This window comes from Lottia gigantea (genome assembly GCF_000327385.1).
Source record: "Lottia gigantea unplaced genomic scaffold LOTGIsca_44, whole genome shotgun sequence".
Classification (NCBI taxonomy): Eukaryota; Metazoa; Mollusca; class Gastropoda; family Lottiidae; genus Lottia; species Lottia gigantea.
Genome location: NW_008709540.1, coordinates 706,518 through 724,393, shown reverse-complemented (window position 1 = coordinate 724,393; position 17,876 = coordinate 706,518). Strand labels below are relative to the sequence as shown.

The following is a 17,876-nucleotide window of genomic DNA, read 5'->3' as shown; positions in this document are numbered from 1 at the left end:
GCCGAATGCTTTGAATTCAAAATGGCGACCATCAAAAATATTTTGTTGTTGATATTTCTGAATCTTGTTCTCTGCAGCTAACTGTACATTTTTAGGGTCAAGGAATCAAACTGTGCATGTTTCAAGTGGCTAATACTACCGCCATGTTGAATTTCAAAATGGCACCATAACAAATCTATAAATGTCGATATTTCTGGATCTATCTATGTCGGCCATACACCCGTTCTAAATCGTAAACCCTTTCCTAATTGGTGTTCTTGTACGTTTTGGAGAGAAGGAATCTTCCAATGAGTGGTTACAACTGCCGCCATTTTGGATTTCATGATGGTGGCAAAGTAAAATATAGGTGCTTAACCCAATATTTTGTTAGTCTTGTCATCAAGGTCACACGGGAGAGTGAAGCCCCAAATATATGTCTTTTGCACCAGGTGATGATTTGATGGGAACGGGGAGCAGTTTTGAAGATTGGAGTGTACTGTCCTCCTGGTGTCACGCTCATTGCATGGAATAACAGTCGCGACTGTGAAAAATGTCCTCAAAATGGGCAAAGAAAACTTCGACTTCTTTTGCAATGGAGCGTTTGGTCGACAGATCAAAGCCACCCAGTGTATCATCAAGCGCAATATGTTGCCAATATTGTATCACAATCTGTTACAGCATGGTACAATGTAAGTACCTATGACTTATCAGGTTCCAGATCTCCCTTTTATGCTGCTATGTAGCGCCAAATCCTGCCTATCACGAGCTCAAGCCAGAGTTCACACAGTTGTAGCTGTCGCTAGTGCAATGACCAGAATGACAACAGTCACTGTCCAGATAAGTATGTTTACACCCCATAGCATCTATTGCATGTATCACCATTCGGATGTCGGTCTCCTGCTGTTTGCATGGTGCCAAGGTGGGAATGTCTTCCTGGGGTAGGGCTGGGATTCCTTCTCCCTTGTTGGTGTACGGATCCCACAATGGTTCAAAACGAGATCAATGCCGAGCCATAGTGTTAGATATGGAGCAGACATACCATGTCACATATTCTATGAATATTCTGCTGCCACCTGGCTTCAGCATCTGAACTAATAAAGTATGGCACAGATGGCAAGTGGCGAACCTGTGTTCTTGATAGCAAGCTCTTCTATGGGCTTGAGTAGGTCTGACGTGCTGCTGAATGGAAACTGTCCTTCTTGGGAAAGTGCTGGAGGTTAAGCTCTGACTTGAAGAACTCATCCAAGTCTCGAAAAGAGTTTTGTGTCATGCTTTGAAGGACCTAGCTGAAACCTTTTTTTGCTAACAGCAGTGGCTTTTGTTGAGCCGACCATTGACAACTTATTTCGCTTGCTGTAATCAATGAGTGGCTTTGATCTGTTGACCAAACGCTCTATATCAAAGAAATGTTATGGTACCGTTGTGGTACCAGCAGATCAGTACTTTGGTAGTTGCCTCGAAGGTTTGAACTTTGAACACATAACATATCTTGACGCCAAGATTCTGGACATCACTTTCCTGTGTGGCTTTGTTGTAACGAAATATTAGATTAAGCACCTAGATTTGGCTGTCTTTAAATGGTAGCAGTTCTAGCTGTTTGAATCAATGGATTTTGTTCCCAAAATGTAGAATTAGCCACTAAGAACCGGGTTTATAGCTGACACAGATTCAGAAATAGACTTTTGGTGGTTCCCATTTTGAAATTCAACATGGCGGCATCTGTAGCCACTTGAAACATAAACCATTGAATTCCTTGACCCTAATATGTACAAGTAGACACCAAGAACGATTTTATAGCTGACATATATACGTAGATAGAAATATTAACTATGGAGAGTTTTTTCATTGTGGAATTTCATTTGTTGCTTGTATCATACAATGCACAATGGGTTTGCTATGCCGCAGGACTATTAGTATTAATTACTATTCAAGAATCATTTAATTCAATTATACTATTCATAACTTTTATTAATTCATACATCGTTAGAGAAAAGTGCTATGCAATTTCATGAAATTGAACAGTGATTTCCAGATAGCTAACGAGCTTGGGCGTGGGAATTTGGGCGTTGGTACTGTCTAACTGTCATTACTACCTGTTGCAAATACTTGTCATGATTTATGTTTTGTGTCTCGTTTTCAACACATAAATCAACGTCTACTTCTTGTGAAATGGAAGCCATCTTTTGTAACACAATATGCAAAATTTATTCACAGATAATAGAAACAGAAAATAACCTTTGTAACATAAAACACAAGATTATAATTCATCAAACATTTCAAAACAACTAATATAAAAATCACAAGTTATATAACAAAAACAATACAGATAACAAAAGATATACATACAATCTAATTAAAACATAAATCTACAGGTTTCGTTCGTTTGTTTTAAAGGTGTGAGTCTACTAGTTGTTTAGGTTCTGAATAACCTAATAAAAATGAGACCAAACTTTCGTTCCATTTGGTTTTAGCTTTTATTTTTAATATAGCAACTTCAGTAAGGGTCTGAAGACTGGCCTCTTGAAAAATCATCATAATACCTTTAATTACACTGAGATCTGACAAAATTGCTATGGTCTCTGATCAATAACAATTTGTCTATAAAATGTGTGGAATTATGGGATATCCAATGCTTGTTGTCAATCAACAAAATACAGTTTTTAATAGGCTAGCATATATTTTAATTGATATTGACATGATAAGGTCAAAATGCAACTGAACATCGTATTAAACTAAAGAAACACATAATAATGTAGTTTGTTGTAATACTATAACTGTGACCAGAATTCAATAGTTCAGTATTACTATCTGTTTATAACAATAGCTACCAGATTGTGACCCAGTAAGCAGCCATTGATCTTAAGGCTACACTAGTAACTGTATCTGAATATCCAGTAACAACATGTAGGTTGTCTTGCTGGTCACAAACTGACAACAAAAACAGCATTAGGGTCATATATAAATATAACAAAATATCAAAATTTGATCTAAGTATCTTTTTGTATGAATGCTAGTAATGAAGGGTCGACACTAGAAAGAGCAAGTTTGGGAGTATGTATACCAGGTTTTGCCTTAAAACGTTTTCCACTAATATCTATCTCATACACTGCTTCTTTATCCATCACATAATCGTTAATCTGAGGATTGATTTTGGGATTTCCGTTCTGATCAAGGTCACTGACAAATCCTAAACAAACCATTCGTTCTAGCGTGAATCCATATCCACACGTCGTAGTGCTACCAACTTTTACACCGTTTCTATAAATAGGTTCGTCGCCCCACGGCCAAATGTCCGTTTCAACATCGAAATCTTCCAACATAAACTGAGCGAACTTTCGACTCACTCCTTCCTTCCTCTGTTTCTGAAGAGCTTCTTTACCGATGAAATCTTTCTGTAATCAAAAGAAAGTATACTGGATTAGAGACCCAAAACTGACTATTTTTAAGAATTTCACTTGACTTTGGTAAATGAAATGAGATAAGGCTGATTACATCCTGGCCATACCAGACCGTCTTAATACACTTTGAGAAGACTATGGTATGTTTCATACAAACAACACTAAGCTGGAATCAAAGTTTTAAAAAACAGTAATCTGATTGGTAGATACAGTTTAATTTATAAATCAATCAATGAAATTAATTTTACACTTATCTTTAATGACCAATCAAATTACAGTATTTGTTAAGATATTGATTTTATCTAAGTTGATATATTAACCTGCCTCTGGTCTCATGGGTTTAAAAAAAACATCAACTCACATCAAATTTAACTCTAAATTCTCGACCACATTCTAATGGAGTAGTATGTTCATCTAAATCAAGACCCCAGTAAGCGAACGATTTTTCAACTCTAAGATGACGAATAGCGTAATATCCTGCGTTACGTATACCGTAATCAGTTCCTGCAGTCATCAGTGTGTCATAAACATGGAGAGCATACTGAAATATAACATAGAGAGCATACTGAAATATAACATAGAGAGCATACTGAAATATAACATGGAGAGCATACTGAAATATAACATGGAATGAAATATCACATGGAGAGCATACTGAAATATAACATGGAGAGCATACTGAAATATAACATGGAGAGCATACTGAAATATAACATGGAATGAAATATAACATGGAGAGCATACTGAAATATAACATGGAGAGCATACTGAAATATAACATAGAGAACATACTGAAATATAACATAGAGAGCATACTGAAATATAACATGGAGAGCCTACTGAAATATAACTTGGAGTGAATACTGAAATATAACATGGAGAGCATACTGAAATATAACATGGAGTATACTGAAATATAACAGGAGAGAATACTAGAAATATAACATTGAGAGCAAACTGAAATATAACATAGAGAGCCTACTGTAATATAACAGAGAGAGCATACTGAAATATAACATGGAGAGCATACTGAAATATAACATGGAGAGAATACGGAAATATAACATGGAGTATACTGAAATATAACATGGAGAGCATACTGAAATATAACATGAAGAGAATACTGAAATATAACAAGGAGAGAATACTGAAATATAACATGGAGAGAATACTGAAATATAACATGGAGTGAATACTGAAATATAACATGGAGAGAATACTGAAATATAACATGGAGAGAATACTGAAATATAACATGGAGTGAATACTGAAATATAACATGGAGAGAATACTGAAATATAACAGAGAGAGCATACTGAAATATGACATGGAGAGCAAACTGAAATATAACAGAGAGATCATACTGAAATATAACATGGAGATCATACTGAAATATAACATAGAGAGCATACTGAAATATAGCATGGAGAGAATACTAAAATATAACATGGAGAGCATACTGAAATATAACATAGAGAGAATACTGAAATATAACATGGAGAGAATACTGAAATATAACATAGAGAGCATACTGAAATATAACATGGAGAGAATACTGAAATATAACAGGAGAGAATACTAGAATATAACATAGAGAGCATACTGAAATATAACATGGAGAGAATAATGAAATATAACATGGAGAGAATACTGAAATATAACATACAGAGCATACTGAAATATAACATGGAGAGAATACTGAAATATAACAGGAGAGAATACTAGAATATAACATGGAGAGCATACTGAAATATAACATAGAGAGAATACTGAAATATAACATGGAGAGAATAATGAAATATAACATAGAGAGCATACTGAAATATAACATGGAGAGAATACTGAAATATAACAGGAGAGAATACTAGAATATAACATGGTGAGAATACTGAAATATAACATAGAGAGCATACTTAAATATAACATGGAGAGAATACTGAAATATAACAGGAGAGAATACTAGAATATAACATAGAGAGCATACTGAAATATAACATGGAGAGCATACTGAAATATAACAGGAGAGAATACTAGAATATAACATAGAGAGCATACTGAAATATAACATAGAGAGCATACTGAAATATAACATAGAGAGCATACTGAAATATAACATTGAGAGCAAACTGAAATATAACAGAGAGATCATACTGAAATATAACATTGAGAGCATACTGAAATATAACATGGAGAACATACTGAAATATAACATGAATAGCATACTGAAATGGAGTCTTATGTATTGGCTTACGAATATAGACAGAGAAAAATTATCATGTAATTCTTCACCAGTGGCTTTCCATTGATGGATTGCTATTTTTTAAATGATCGCCAATGGTCGAAGGTGCTAAAATGGATGACAGTAACTCACTTTGGACTGACTACAGCAAATTTATATTCTTAAAACATTTGTGGTCCAAAATATTTCATTTTGCATGTTACCATCAACTGTATAATGATTTCATGATTTATCTTTCCTTTTGATTTAAATAATGGTTTGAAAAGAAATTGTGAGTTGCTGGTGATCGAAAAGTTAAAATAGAACCAAACCTCAGAAGGAATATAGAGAATAAAACCATCTTCTCCAGCATGTGTCAGTCTCATGGCTCGAATACCACTAGCATTACCCACATCTATAAACTATAATAAACAAAATACAACAGATATTGAATCCACTCTTTATGATAAGAAATAAAGAAACGACCATTTTGTACATGGAAAAAAACTTGGGTACTTGAGGATTCTGTCTACAAGCTTGTCATTTGTCAAACCTCTCGATTATTTATACCCATTAACAATTGATTCAACTGGAATAATGAGAAGAGATGACTTCAAAAACAACAGACTTATTCTAACCTATATTAGAACCAACAAACACCAATTGTTTGTTGTTACCCTACAAATGATGCTCTAAAAAAAAGTGATACTCTCTGCATTTCTGTATTTCATAAATTACAAATCCACTTCTTAATTATCTCAAAAAAAGATGCGATTTAAAGAGACGTACTCTGCAGGTCATGACTTTAAAATCTTTTTTCTGTGTTGATACATCAGTGACGTCACCCAGAAGAGCCTGAGCGTGTGGTCCCATGACATTAATACCAGAGTACATGGACGTGACGTCACTGACTTGAACAGAGCCGTCTGCTGGTAAATGTCTTCGTAACCATGACAATGCTCGTGTCTGTTGAGTTGCAGGACAAATCATGAAGAAACTGAAAAAAGGAAAAACACAGAATTATTAAATGATTGCCATAGAAGGAAGATCCAGGCCTTGTATTCTCAAAACGATCTTAGCGCTTGGATGTCCTAGATTCTAATCTTCTAATATTGATTTTAGGACATCTTAGATCATTTCTAGAATACACAGCCTGGTTAGAGTAACATTATCATAATTGCTAGATTTGGTTACTTGCTCTCTCTATAAGTAAAGTTATTTTATTGTGTTCTAGAGAATCATACAGTTCTCCATTACAAATAATAAAGAACTTCTCACAAATACCAAATATTTTCTGGCGGTTTTCGGAGGATACAATGCTTTCTAAAAATTTGAAGAGGGGCTAAAATCCTCTTATCTTACTCTAATCTGACAAAACAGGCATCGAAGCCTTAACTTTTAGGGATATTTGCTCCATAATTACTCACAATATTTCAGTAATTGGATTGGTTTGATCACAATCAGAGCAACTTCTCAGAGTAATAACAGGATTCACCTTAGTCCTCAATTATTACCTAATCTGTCAACACTGCAGTCATTTATTTATTGTTATTGTTCCCTAATCTGGCAATACTGCAGTCTCTTACTTATTGATTGTTCCCTAATCTGGCAATACTGTAGTCTCTTACTTATTGTTCCCTAATCTGGCAATACTGAAGTCACTTACTTATTGTTCACTAATCTGGCAATACTGCAGTCACTTACTTATTGTTCCTTAATCTGGCAATACTGTAGTCATTTAATTATTGTTCCCTAATCTGGCAATACTGAAGTCACTTACTTATGTTCCCTAATCTGGCAATACTGTAGTCACTTACTTATTGTTCCTTAATCTGGCAATACTGTAGTCACTTAATTATTGTTCCCTAATCTGGCAATACTGAAGTCATTGACTTATTGTTCCTTAATCTGGCAATACTGTAGTCACTTACTTATTGTTCCCTAATCTGGCAATACTGCAGTCATTCTCAAAACCACCCTGTTCATTCTGCATACCAGTATGAATAATGGTTCCTTTTTCTAAATCTATATTATTACTACAAAGATACTGAAGATATTCCAGAGCTTCGTTTCCAGCAGACTGAAATACAGACCATAATTAATATATCATTATCTCCCTTGACACACTAATGGGAGACAATTCAGTAAGACTACAGCAAATATATATCATTATCTCCCTTGACGCATTAATGGGAGACAATTCAGTCAGACCACCGTAAATCAGAGACAATTCAGTCGGACCACAGTAAATATATCATTATCTCCCTTGACACACTAATGGGAAACAATTCAGCCAGAATCAATACACCCGAAGAAACACTAATGGTAAATTTCTCCTTTATTTCTTCCTACTTTATTTTAAGATTACACTAAAAAAAAGGCCACCTTTTTTGAGTATATGGTCTCTAAAAAAAATTCCATGTTGACAAGCTGCTTGTAGCAGCTTGCAGCAACAAGCAATCATAAAAGGTGAATGCCTACTAAAGTAATCATTGAAATGAGGACTGTTAGAAAGATACCATCACCAGAAACTTTCAGAAACTTTTTCAAATTTGTCCTTACCTTAATCTCAAATTTAGCGAAATTGGACATGTCAATCAGACAAACACGTTCTTTACAAGCCCAATATTCATCTTGAGTAAATTCAAACCAGGCTGGCTTGGTGTAGGATCCCTGATGGATGTATGAGTCTTCACCTCTATCTGAAATACACACACTAGATAGTTTTTGACTTTTTCCCAAGATTGACAAGAAAAGGTCTTTATTCAAAGATTTGAATCCACATCTATCAACATAATTTATAAGTTGACAACATCAATAACGCAGATATGAAATGAGTTCAATATTCAAACTACCAAGATGGAATGAATGATGAAACCAGGTGTACTGCACACACTACAAAAACATTTCCCAATTTGCAAACATGATTCATTCAAGAGGGAGATAAACCATGTTCAACATGAAAATTTCTATCAAAATCTATAATCATCAACTTGGGGATTCAAATCCCTCAGCAGGTTAGAAACATTCTAATATCATGCCATGGTCAATGTTTTATAGATAGGGCTGCTCTTGACTCTCTCCTACTCAAAATGTCAATAGAAATGAATTGAGTCAAAAAGCCATCATCAGTCACGATGGAATGAATGACAAAGCCATTACTAAAGTTAAAGTTAAAAATAAATCCTGGTGCCACAGCCAGTGCCTTTAAGTGGGCCACTGTGGACTCTAAACCTTTTTCCTACTCAAAATGACACATTATCTTCACCTCTTTTATCAGGGTCAAACCACATTGGTCGTTCGTACGCCATTGTTTCTCCAAACATAGCTCCAGCGTTCTCTAGTCTGGTGTGGAGTGGAGAGGTACGTAATTTTCTACCTCGTGTAAAATCTTCTTTTGGATATCTCAATCCAAACACTGAACCTGAAAATACAATACAACACAACTACAGTAAGTTGGACCCTAACCTCTTAGATATAGTGGCACAGGTAACAAAAGCAGTTGAATTTGTCATTGTAGTTACAATCAGTTGGAACCAAAGCTTTCAGTTGTGGTAGAACAAGTAGAACTGGCACTAAAATCTCCTCAGAATTCAAGCGTTCTACTGCAATTACTGCTCTTAGACACACTAAGACACGCTCAGTTATAGTTATTTTTTGTAGATGTGTTTTTTTCTAGTGTGTTGTTTATTTATTTGTTTTTATTTTGTGATGCAGTTTTTCTGTTCTAAATATTTGACTGAAATGATATGAGCTAGATGTGTAGAAACTTCAACAAACAAAATCTCAAATTGACCTGGACTTACCTAAAACTTCTTTGACTCTTTCGTATAAAAATCTTCTGTTATTATGATGATCCACGAATCTACGAACATCGAACTGCCAGAGGTTGATACTTGGTTTACCATCAATAATCCACTCGGCCATATAGTGACCCACTCCCCCTCCACCAACAACTCCTCGTGAATTTAATCCTGCTGCTACATAGTAGTTATCTACCTTGAATAGGATAATAATTACCATGAGACGGTGTGATGGATGGACTCTAGTACTACACTATTATAAGAATCTGAAGACAGGTCAAGTTATGTTTAAAGGAGCACCTCCACTATCTGTTCGACCAATCATACCTTAGTTTCAGAAACAGGAATTTTTTTTGCTTACATAATCAGTAATAGTGGTAACAGCTCATCGTCCTCATGGTATTGTAACTTACTTCAGCAGTTTCTCCTAGAATCCAGTTGGCATCAGGACTGAAACTTTCAGGACCATTGACCAACTGTCGTATTTCAGCTTTCTCCATGATAGGATAACGAAGTAAAATCTGGTCCAGGAGAATTTCTGCAATATAAAAACACATTGAAATATTTTATAGTTATAAACAGTTTATACTGTAAGTGATAAAACTACAAATTGATAGTTTTGACCCTAATCAAATCAATAAGTAATCAAATCAATAGCAAATCAAATCAATAGCTAATCAAATCAATAGCAAATCAAATCAATAACTAATCAAATCAATAGCAAATCAAAGAACTTAAGTGAATGGTGTCAACTGAAAATTTTATCTCCTACTCCTTGGTCTCTTTTAGACTAACAATAACGAGAGCATGCAGACATCTTAACATATGAATATTTTATATCACACGCCCTTAATTTAATAAACCAGCTTACGGAAGTGATCCCAATCTTCTTGTAAGAGTTGAAACTCAAATTTATCAGGAACTCCAGTATGGAAACAAGGTTTGGAGACAGGTTCGAATCCTCCAGCCAGTAGACCTCCGTTCCATTCTCGGGAATATGTATACCCATCATAATCTCTGATACCTGGAAATCATTTTAAAAAATTAACATTTAGCCACAAGATATCCATCTATTTCACACAATTTTTTTTATTTTTAAGAATACTGTATTCTAATTGGTTGAAAGTAAATGTAAAATCAACCTGAATGCGCAGGAGATTGAAAAACTTTTAGGGCAGAAGGCTGTCATCTTGCTACTATATGATTACTCTTTCTAATGGATATAATTTCTTAACCATTGCCACTGAAGATCACGAAAGAAGTGTAAAGTAAAGCCTAATTTTTAGCCATGACCATTAATAACCTTTGACCCCTGTCATTTGCATAATAACTAACCTGGCATCAATCGATCCACCTCCTCCAGTGGTTTCGTGACGAGGTAAAAATGTTCACAGGAATGTAAGGGAACTCGAACCTTAGGGGTCGTAGATTTACCAATCTCTCGTGCCCACTGAAATAATATAATATTAATATATAATATATTTGAAATAAATTTTAACTTCTTCATTAAATTTTGACCTCAAATCTGAAATAACTTTCTAATCCTCAATACAAATTAGCATTAAGTTTTTGTCATGAATGTTCTTTTTTTGTTTCTCTCAAAAATTTCACAATTTTAAAAAATCAAATTGATTGAAAGATTTGTAGAGAAAAGGGGCCGAATCTCAAAAAAATGTTATTTAGGGTCATCTGACTGAGAAGCCTTGACTGACCTGTCCAGCACAGTTAACAAAATATTCACAATCAATATTGCCAGCTGAAGTTTCTACTCCCGTCACTCGACCATTTTTAGTTAAAATCTTCTCCACTTTTACACCCTCCATAAACTTGGCACCTGGAATTAAAGTGACAATAAGAACAACAAAACCTTCCTACAGTGGAAAATCGTTTGAAAACAAGCTGTAGGATTTTCAAGATGAGAGATTACAGGGGTCAAAATCAAAAAGCTAAAAAATTTGATCATTTTATATTTAATGATCAAACCATATTTCAAAATCAATTCAAGCTGACTCTCGGATACAATATAATTCAGAGAGAGGTGGCTGTGTTTAAAGGCTATTCTATTCTAAAACAATGTATAAAACATCAAAATGGCAGTTTTCTATGATGATAAAATATTTCGTTGGCAATCTTACCTCTTTCTCGTGCGATTCTCATCAACGCCATGGAAACATCAGGAGCAGTCACAGCACCATCAGACGGCAACCAAATTCCACCCTACAATGATATAATCTTATAATTTATAAAGATAATGAAATGAACTTTGTTGTTCTGCTTCCCCAGATTTGGCTAGTGCTAGTTCAACTTATAAGCAGTATTATTCAAATTGTTTCAATACCTCATATTTATTTAAACCAGTGTTTGTTAATCCCCTTTATATTAACGAACATCACTCACTGTATTATAGAGTTTTGAATTTCAGGAAGATGTGAATTCAGGGATTGGCTGACCATGAATATGCTGAGAAGTGAAAAAAACCCAGAGAATTTCAAAAAGTAAAATAAAACCTACTATCAGGTCATCTGTTTTGATCAATGGAACCAGTTTTTCAATTTCTTTTGGTGATAAGAGATGAGTTTCTAACCCTATGGCACTAAAAAACAGAAGAAAGTTCTTAATATAATATGTTATTGTATGTAATATAAACATCACTCTATCAATACACAAAGGGTCTCATTCCTGTGCAATAAAATACAGATGTCAAAGTTCGTTTCATGTTTTTATATGCTATTACACTTACCTAACATGTTTTAAATGGATTCTTTGTTGTGTTTGGTCGAAATTTGACCAGCAGAATAAGTCAACTACTATTCCTTCATCCTGATCTATGTTTTGTTGACCCATCGTTGTTCTCAAGTCACGTATATAAATACATGTAGAGTTACACACCCTTACCTAGCCATGGAGTGTTTCCGTTTAAACTCTGTCCATCTGTCCTTGGTTCGAGCTAAATTCAGCCCACCACATGGCTTCCAACCTAGAAATAAAACAACAAACTAAATAAAGCGGATTTATAGATTCTACATGTTACAACTCAATAGTATGAGAGACAGGGTAGCCTTAGTATAGGCAGGAAAGGCTTGGAGAAAAGTCCAGGTACTGTATTCTCGAAATGATCCTAACGCTAGGACGTCCTAAAACAGTGTTAGAAGTTAACACCCTCGGATGTCCTAGCACTTAAGATGATTTCAAGAAAACAGAGTCTGGTATATATGGATAGCTATGCTAATTGCCGAGACCAAGACCTACAACTAAAAGTTCATCTTATGTCAAAATCTAGTCAAAACTCATTGGATTTACAGGTAATTAAAATTGGAATTGTGCATTTAGAAGTTATAAATGTCCATAATATACAAAGGTTACAAAACCTCTTTCAACATGTTCCGATGTTTAGATGCCGAGATGTTTGGCCATGTCATCAAAATTTAAAAATATCTCATATCAAATTCAAGCCAAGTCCAAAATATCCAACAGTTCTTTCCGAAATACAACCGTGATCTTACCCAATCCGTGCCCCTCTTCTTCTAATCTGGCGTAAAGATTCCTACTGATCCGACACGCCTCCATCTCAGGGTAATTAGCACGAAGTTGGCCAATCATACCTACTGAATGCCACGTTGTACCACATGTTAGACTATCATCAGCAACAGAAAACAGAAAACAGAAAATTACATTTAAAAAAAACACAATTAGGTTTTTGTACTTTATTACACTAATAAATACAATTTAAATTTCTTACCAACTACTTGTCGATGCAAAATGAGTTTTGAGCAGTTTTCTGGCTTTAAAGCCAAGACTAGGAGAACACACTCTACAATCCTAGCCTGCGGCCTGTTGTAGGGACGAAAAAATTTAAGAACCCTTCCGTAGGAGAATATATAGGGCAGTAGGGCAGAACATTGGACCCAATAGACAGAGGTTTTGTCCTACACCCCTGAGTAACACAAGGAGGAAGGAGCCCTCTTACACGGGGCAAAGGTAGGTCATATTTGGAGGATTGTCCTTTGTTACATCTTTAAAAGGGCAAAAAATCTGTAGAAAGGGGGAAGTTTTTTTGAATATATTTCTTACCTGCCTTGCTCCAATAAAACCACATCAGTCCAGCCTCGTTCAGTCAGATGATACGCTACACTGGGTCCGATAATACCGCCACCTGCTATCACTACACGGGCATGTTTCGGTAGCGCCACCGCCTCCCGCTCTAAAGTCTGACCTTTATCTGTAGAATATTGACGGGTAGCTCCACCTAGAGACCTTATACTAGTCCGAACATTGTGTTGACGTAAACACGATAATGTTCTCATCATCATTCTAGCCTGTCTTTCCATTTTAAATCCAACAGTTTTTCTTCTTGAATATCACACAAGTTGATTATAAATTACTATTAACATGCCCTACTTCATCAATATCTGGAATATAAACAACTATAGAGATAACAAGCAAGTATTAATAACATACCCACAGTTAAAGGGATTGGATATAGTAGTCTAAATATCTGCCATATTGGCTCTGAGCTCAATACCTACCACCCCTTGCACTTCTTATCTTTCAATACAATCTAACCTGGGTTTCTCCTGTATTTTAACAAAACTGTTGTTTATTAGATCGCTGTCTCTTCCAGTTCGTTTGTGAATAAGCCGTAGGCAGAAATAACAAAAAATATAGATAAATCATCAAATTGTATCCAGAAGCTAATGTTATTGCATCCCCTGAAAATTCTTAAAATTAAAACTGTTACCTTCCTAAATATAATCACAATACAGATGAATCAAAATGTAGCTGTTTTACTTTGCAAACTGCTCAACAGCATTATCTCGTAGCAAATGAACTTGTATTCATATATACATACGTTAAATACCGGTATCTCATATAAGCTTATCACATGATCCTTGAAAATAGGGAATTTTACTTGGTACTTGGCCTTAACACAGTTGTTATCAGTGTGCAAGTAATTAAAGATCTTATTCACCTGGCTGATTTCAATTTCTGAATTTTAATTTAAATAATGGTTCTATTGTATTTGTAAGGGGTCAAATTGAATGATTGACCCATTACAGACAGCGGTATGTACACACAGTACATTGATGACAGACCAATTCCAGACAGTCATAGGAATATATCGAACAAGATGTCAAATTTGAATGATAGACTCTCATTAGTTATACATCGAGCAAAGTTGTAAACAGAGTGATCTACTGAAGACAGTCATGTTACAATAGCCTATTGAGCCAAATTTTTAATTAATAATTGCAAGAAATCCACTTTAAGTGGAACTATGCAATCATAGGATGGACATCACTCACTGTAAACTCTTTTTATCATATTGAAGTCAGAATCAGTGAGTATTATATTCACAATCATACACTATATAGCCACTTACAATATCAACAATTATTTCAACTCAATCTCTTTAAACTGGTCAAATGAAATGAACTGGCTGCATCAGGTTATTTTCAAGGCTGAGATACCAGTTTTACCCAGAATAATATCTCTTATACAACTACATTCTTATCAGCTGCAATATACAAATAATCCTTATATATCAGTTAGAAAAACACTTAACATTTATAATAATTTCACTATTGTTCGTGAAACTAAGACCATCAATTTTTTATCTTATAACTATAAAAATATTAGACATCTTTTCATTTAAAAGGATTGTAAAGAGGTTTTCTAAATATGTATGTGTTTGATGACGTCTCCAAGGGTCTTATGTGATAAAGCATATTTGGCGAAAAGTGAGAATGGTGCAAATTGATGCTATCAGTGTACCCTATACACGTAAAAAAATTAGAAAACTTCTTTACAATCACTTTACTTTAAATCACTTTGCAATACCTGCAGTTTTAAAATTCATCGTCAAAAAATTTCAGCTTTGACAATAACTCAAATTACTTATTGGGCTAAATAGAAAACAGGCTTGAAGTGTTTATCAAGGGAAATATACCAGTTCAGAGGCATTAGTCAACTCTTTTCAAACTTCAACTGTTAGAGTATTATATCTAACCAGTACCCATGCCAGGATCACACCTTAGGACTATAGGCTTTTAACTTATTAAGTCATAGTAGAAACCATAATGCAAGCGTTCCTGACACAGATGCTAAGGAAACTGTACTACAGACCAGAGCAGAGGATATTCACCTTGATAATAGTGTTGATGTTCTGTAGATCTATTGAATAGAGAGGCTAACCTACTTTTCATTTAAAAACTAGGTACAAGGTTGACAAAGGTTCAAGTTTCTTATCATATCAGTTAAATATGTAAGGCTAGTTCAAATAGAACTCTTTGTAGTCATATGACTCAATATGTGCTTGTTTATGTTAGTTTTGATCCACTTTATTAACTTGTTAGTTTTAAAAATGTCTGTACTAATAGTATCTCTGCCAGTGACATTTGATATCAATTTAGGCAAATAGCTCCTCTAAAATATTATTATCATTTCAGCCAGTCTAAACATAACTTCTTCTTTGTCCTTGGGAGTAAAAAAAAAGAAAAGAAATCTTTGCTATTTGCTATTAATATATTTTAAAAACATTTGTTCATTCATATTTGCTAGTGTTTCATGCGATTTTATGGACTTTTTGCAATGTATTTTTACAATTGTTCGTGGACAATCGTCCTAACAAAGTCCAGAATCGGACAGATTCTATCGACTACTGCAGTACTGATGTCGGGGTGTTTTGGGGAAACATTTTATTTGCAAACAAATTTGCATGGAAATTGTTTTGCAATTTCAAGGACAAAGAATGGACAACAATTACCAGGTGCCTTCAGATTGCTAGATTAAATCTGTGCCTCATAATGCAGCTTTACTGGAGATTCGTATTTCTCAATAACACATTGGTGGATTCTCCATTTTAAAATATGATCACGTGTGAGTCACATGACACAAAATTTATGGTGTCGGTAAAAGTGTGAACACTCCGACAGTTTTGTAGCTTATTACCTGTTCATTAATGCTGGATTGTATTGCGGTTTCCATCATTCCAATATCTGATAAAAGTCTTTATGTTTTGACAATTGAATTTTGTATGTAGCTGAATTTTTTGAGTGTAGTCTTGAAGGCTAGTTTCGATCGTGTCTGGGCCTCCAGCCTTCCAGGGGATGTGTTGCGTGGGTGTTTAGGAGGCTCCGTCCACATAAGATTGATTTTCATTTTGGGTAAGAGTTGATACAGACATGATGTTCTACTTTTGTGTTACATTCCAAGGGTTGATGACTGATTTATTGATAGGCCAAATTTCATGAGATCAAACAACTAAGCATTTTTTTTGCCTCACAATATCCTTAAGGGGCATAGGTATTATTAGCATCCTCAGCAGCAATAATTTATAGCTTAGCATTTCTATAATTACAGGAACCACAGACATCAGACAGAAAATTTGAATGATGCAAATAGAAGTCATAAATGTAGCTAATACACACAAAAGTTATCAGACCCGTAGCTAGCCCAAGATTTCATGGGGCCAAATTTTTTTAAGGGGGCTCAACTATAGCGACTCAAGTTATTTGAGTCATCTAGCTATGGGCCTGCATACTATAGTATTAGGTATAATAGGGGATACTGTCCTATAGAAACACTAACTGTTTGATTGAAGAATATACTGATTAGTGTTGTAATTCGCAATACACAGAGTGTCGGAGTACTCAGAGTTTTTCAAACTAGCTTAAGAAGGAAAACAATTAGGACCAGAATGTCAGAACACTCAGATATCAGATATCACACAGTACACTGTATTTGTAATATGGATTTTATTTTACATCTTAATATTTGGTACATTGTGAATTACAAACATAATTAACAATAAAACAACTTGAAACAATGATAACTGAAATATTCTACACCATTTTATTTTACTCCAATGATCAACTAACCAACATTAACAAAATATTACTGAAATGAGATGAAATTTATCGGGTTTGGTGATAGTGATCAACGTTGCTTTTTTTCTTATTTTTTGCCATTCAGAAATTGTTCCCAGATTAGAAAATTTTTAACGAATTGTGTTATAAGCTATGATAATAAAGATTTTATAAAATGTTCGATAGTCCTCAAGTTACTGAGTGGAAAAACAAAACAGTTTACACTGTTCACTTACTTTGTGACACACCAAACTAGAGCCTGCCAGTTCAAAGTCTCTACACTAGAAAATTTCAAAATGTACAGTTTGTTCACTGAAACTATATACATACCACCAGCTAGTTCTAGTTTCATCACATGAAATATAGACATGCACAGATCACAAGGACAAATGATTAAGTTCACCAAAATATGAAACATTGACCTATCCTGTCCTAGCTTAGTCCATGCCACATATTCTCAAAACAATCTTAGCGCCAAGATATCCTAGAAACAGTGTTAGAAATCTAGACCCTAGGATATCCTAGAAACAGTGTTAGAAATCTAGACCCTAGGATATCCTAGAAACAGTGTTAGAAATCTAGACCCTAGGATATCCTAGAAACAGTGTTAGAA

At 34.7% G+C, this 17,876-nt stretch overlaps 1 protein-coding gene across 1 annotated transcript; it reads right to left on the bottom strand.

Moving 5' to 3' along the window:
- Positions 1-2,160: 2,160 nt before the first annotated feature.
- Positions 2,161-16,239, bottom strand: LOTGIDRAFT_233822 (hypothetical protein). Its single transcript, XM_009060726.1, has 18 exons — positions 16,162-16,239; positions 13,470-13,807; positions 12,902-13,032; positions 12,294-12,375; positions 11,910-11,991; positions 11,534-11,615; positions 11,111-11,232; positions 10,734-10,848; positions 10,270-10,422; positions 9,812-9,936; positions 9,402-9,594; positions 8,864-9,019; positions 8,158-8,297; positions 7,527-7,675; positions 6,385-6,592; positions 5,928-6,017; positions 3,739-3,918; positions 2,161-3,371 (listed from the first exon to the last, which is right to left on the bottom strand). The coding sequence occupies exons 2-18, from the start codon at positions 13,724-13,726 to the stop codon at positions 2,967-2,969; spliced, it is 2,670 nt and encodes an 889-aa protein (XP_009058974.1). The 5' UTR covers positions 13,727-13,807; positions 16,162-16,239; the 3' UTR covers positions 2,161-2,966.
- Positions 16,240-17,876: the final 1,637 nt, after the last annotated feature.

What these genes read in the sequence shown, in the direction of transcription:
- LOTGIDRAFT_233822 (XM_009060726.1), bottom strand. Translation starts at nt 13,726, where the DNA reads ATGGAAAGACAGGCTAGAATGATGATGAGAACATTATCGTGTTTACGT. An exon ending in GGTGGATCGATTGATGCCAG is followed by an intron (nt 10,423 to 10,733) that starts GTTAGTTATTAT and finishes AATGATTTCCAG; the next exon opens with GTATCAGAGATTATGATGGG. An exon ending in TTAAAGTCATGACCTGCAGA is followed by an intron (nt 6,018 to 6,384) that starts GTACGTCTCTTT and finishes TGTTTATTATAG; the next exon opens with TTTATAGATGTGGGTAATGC.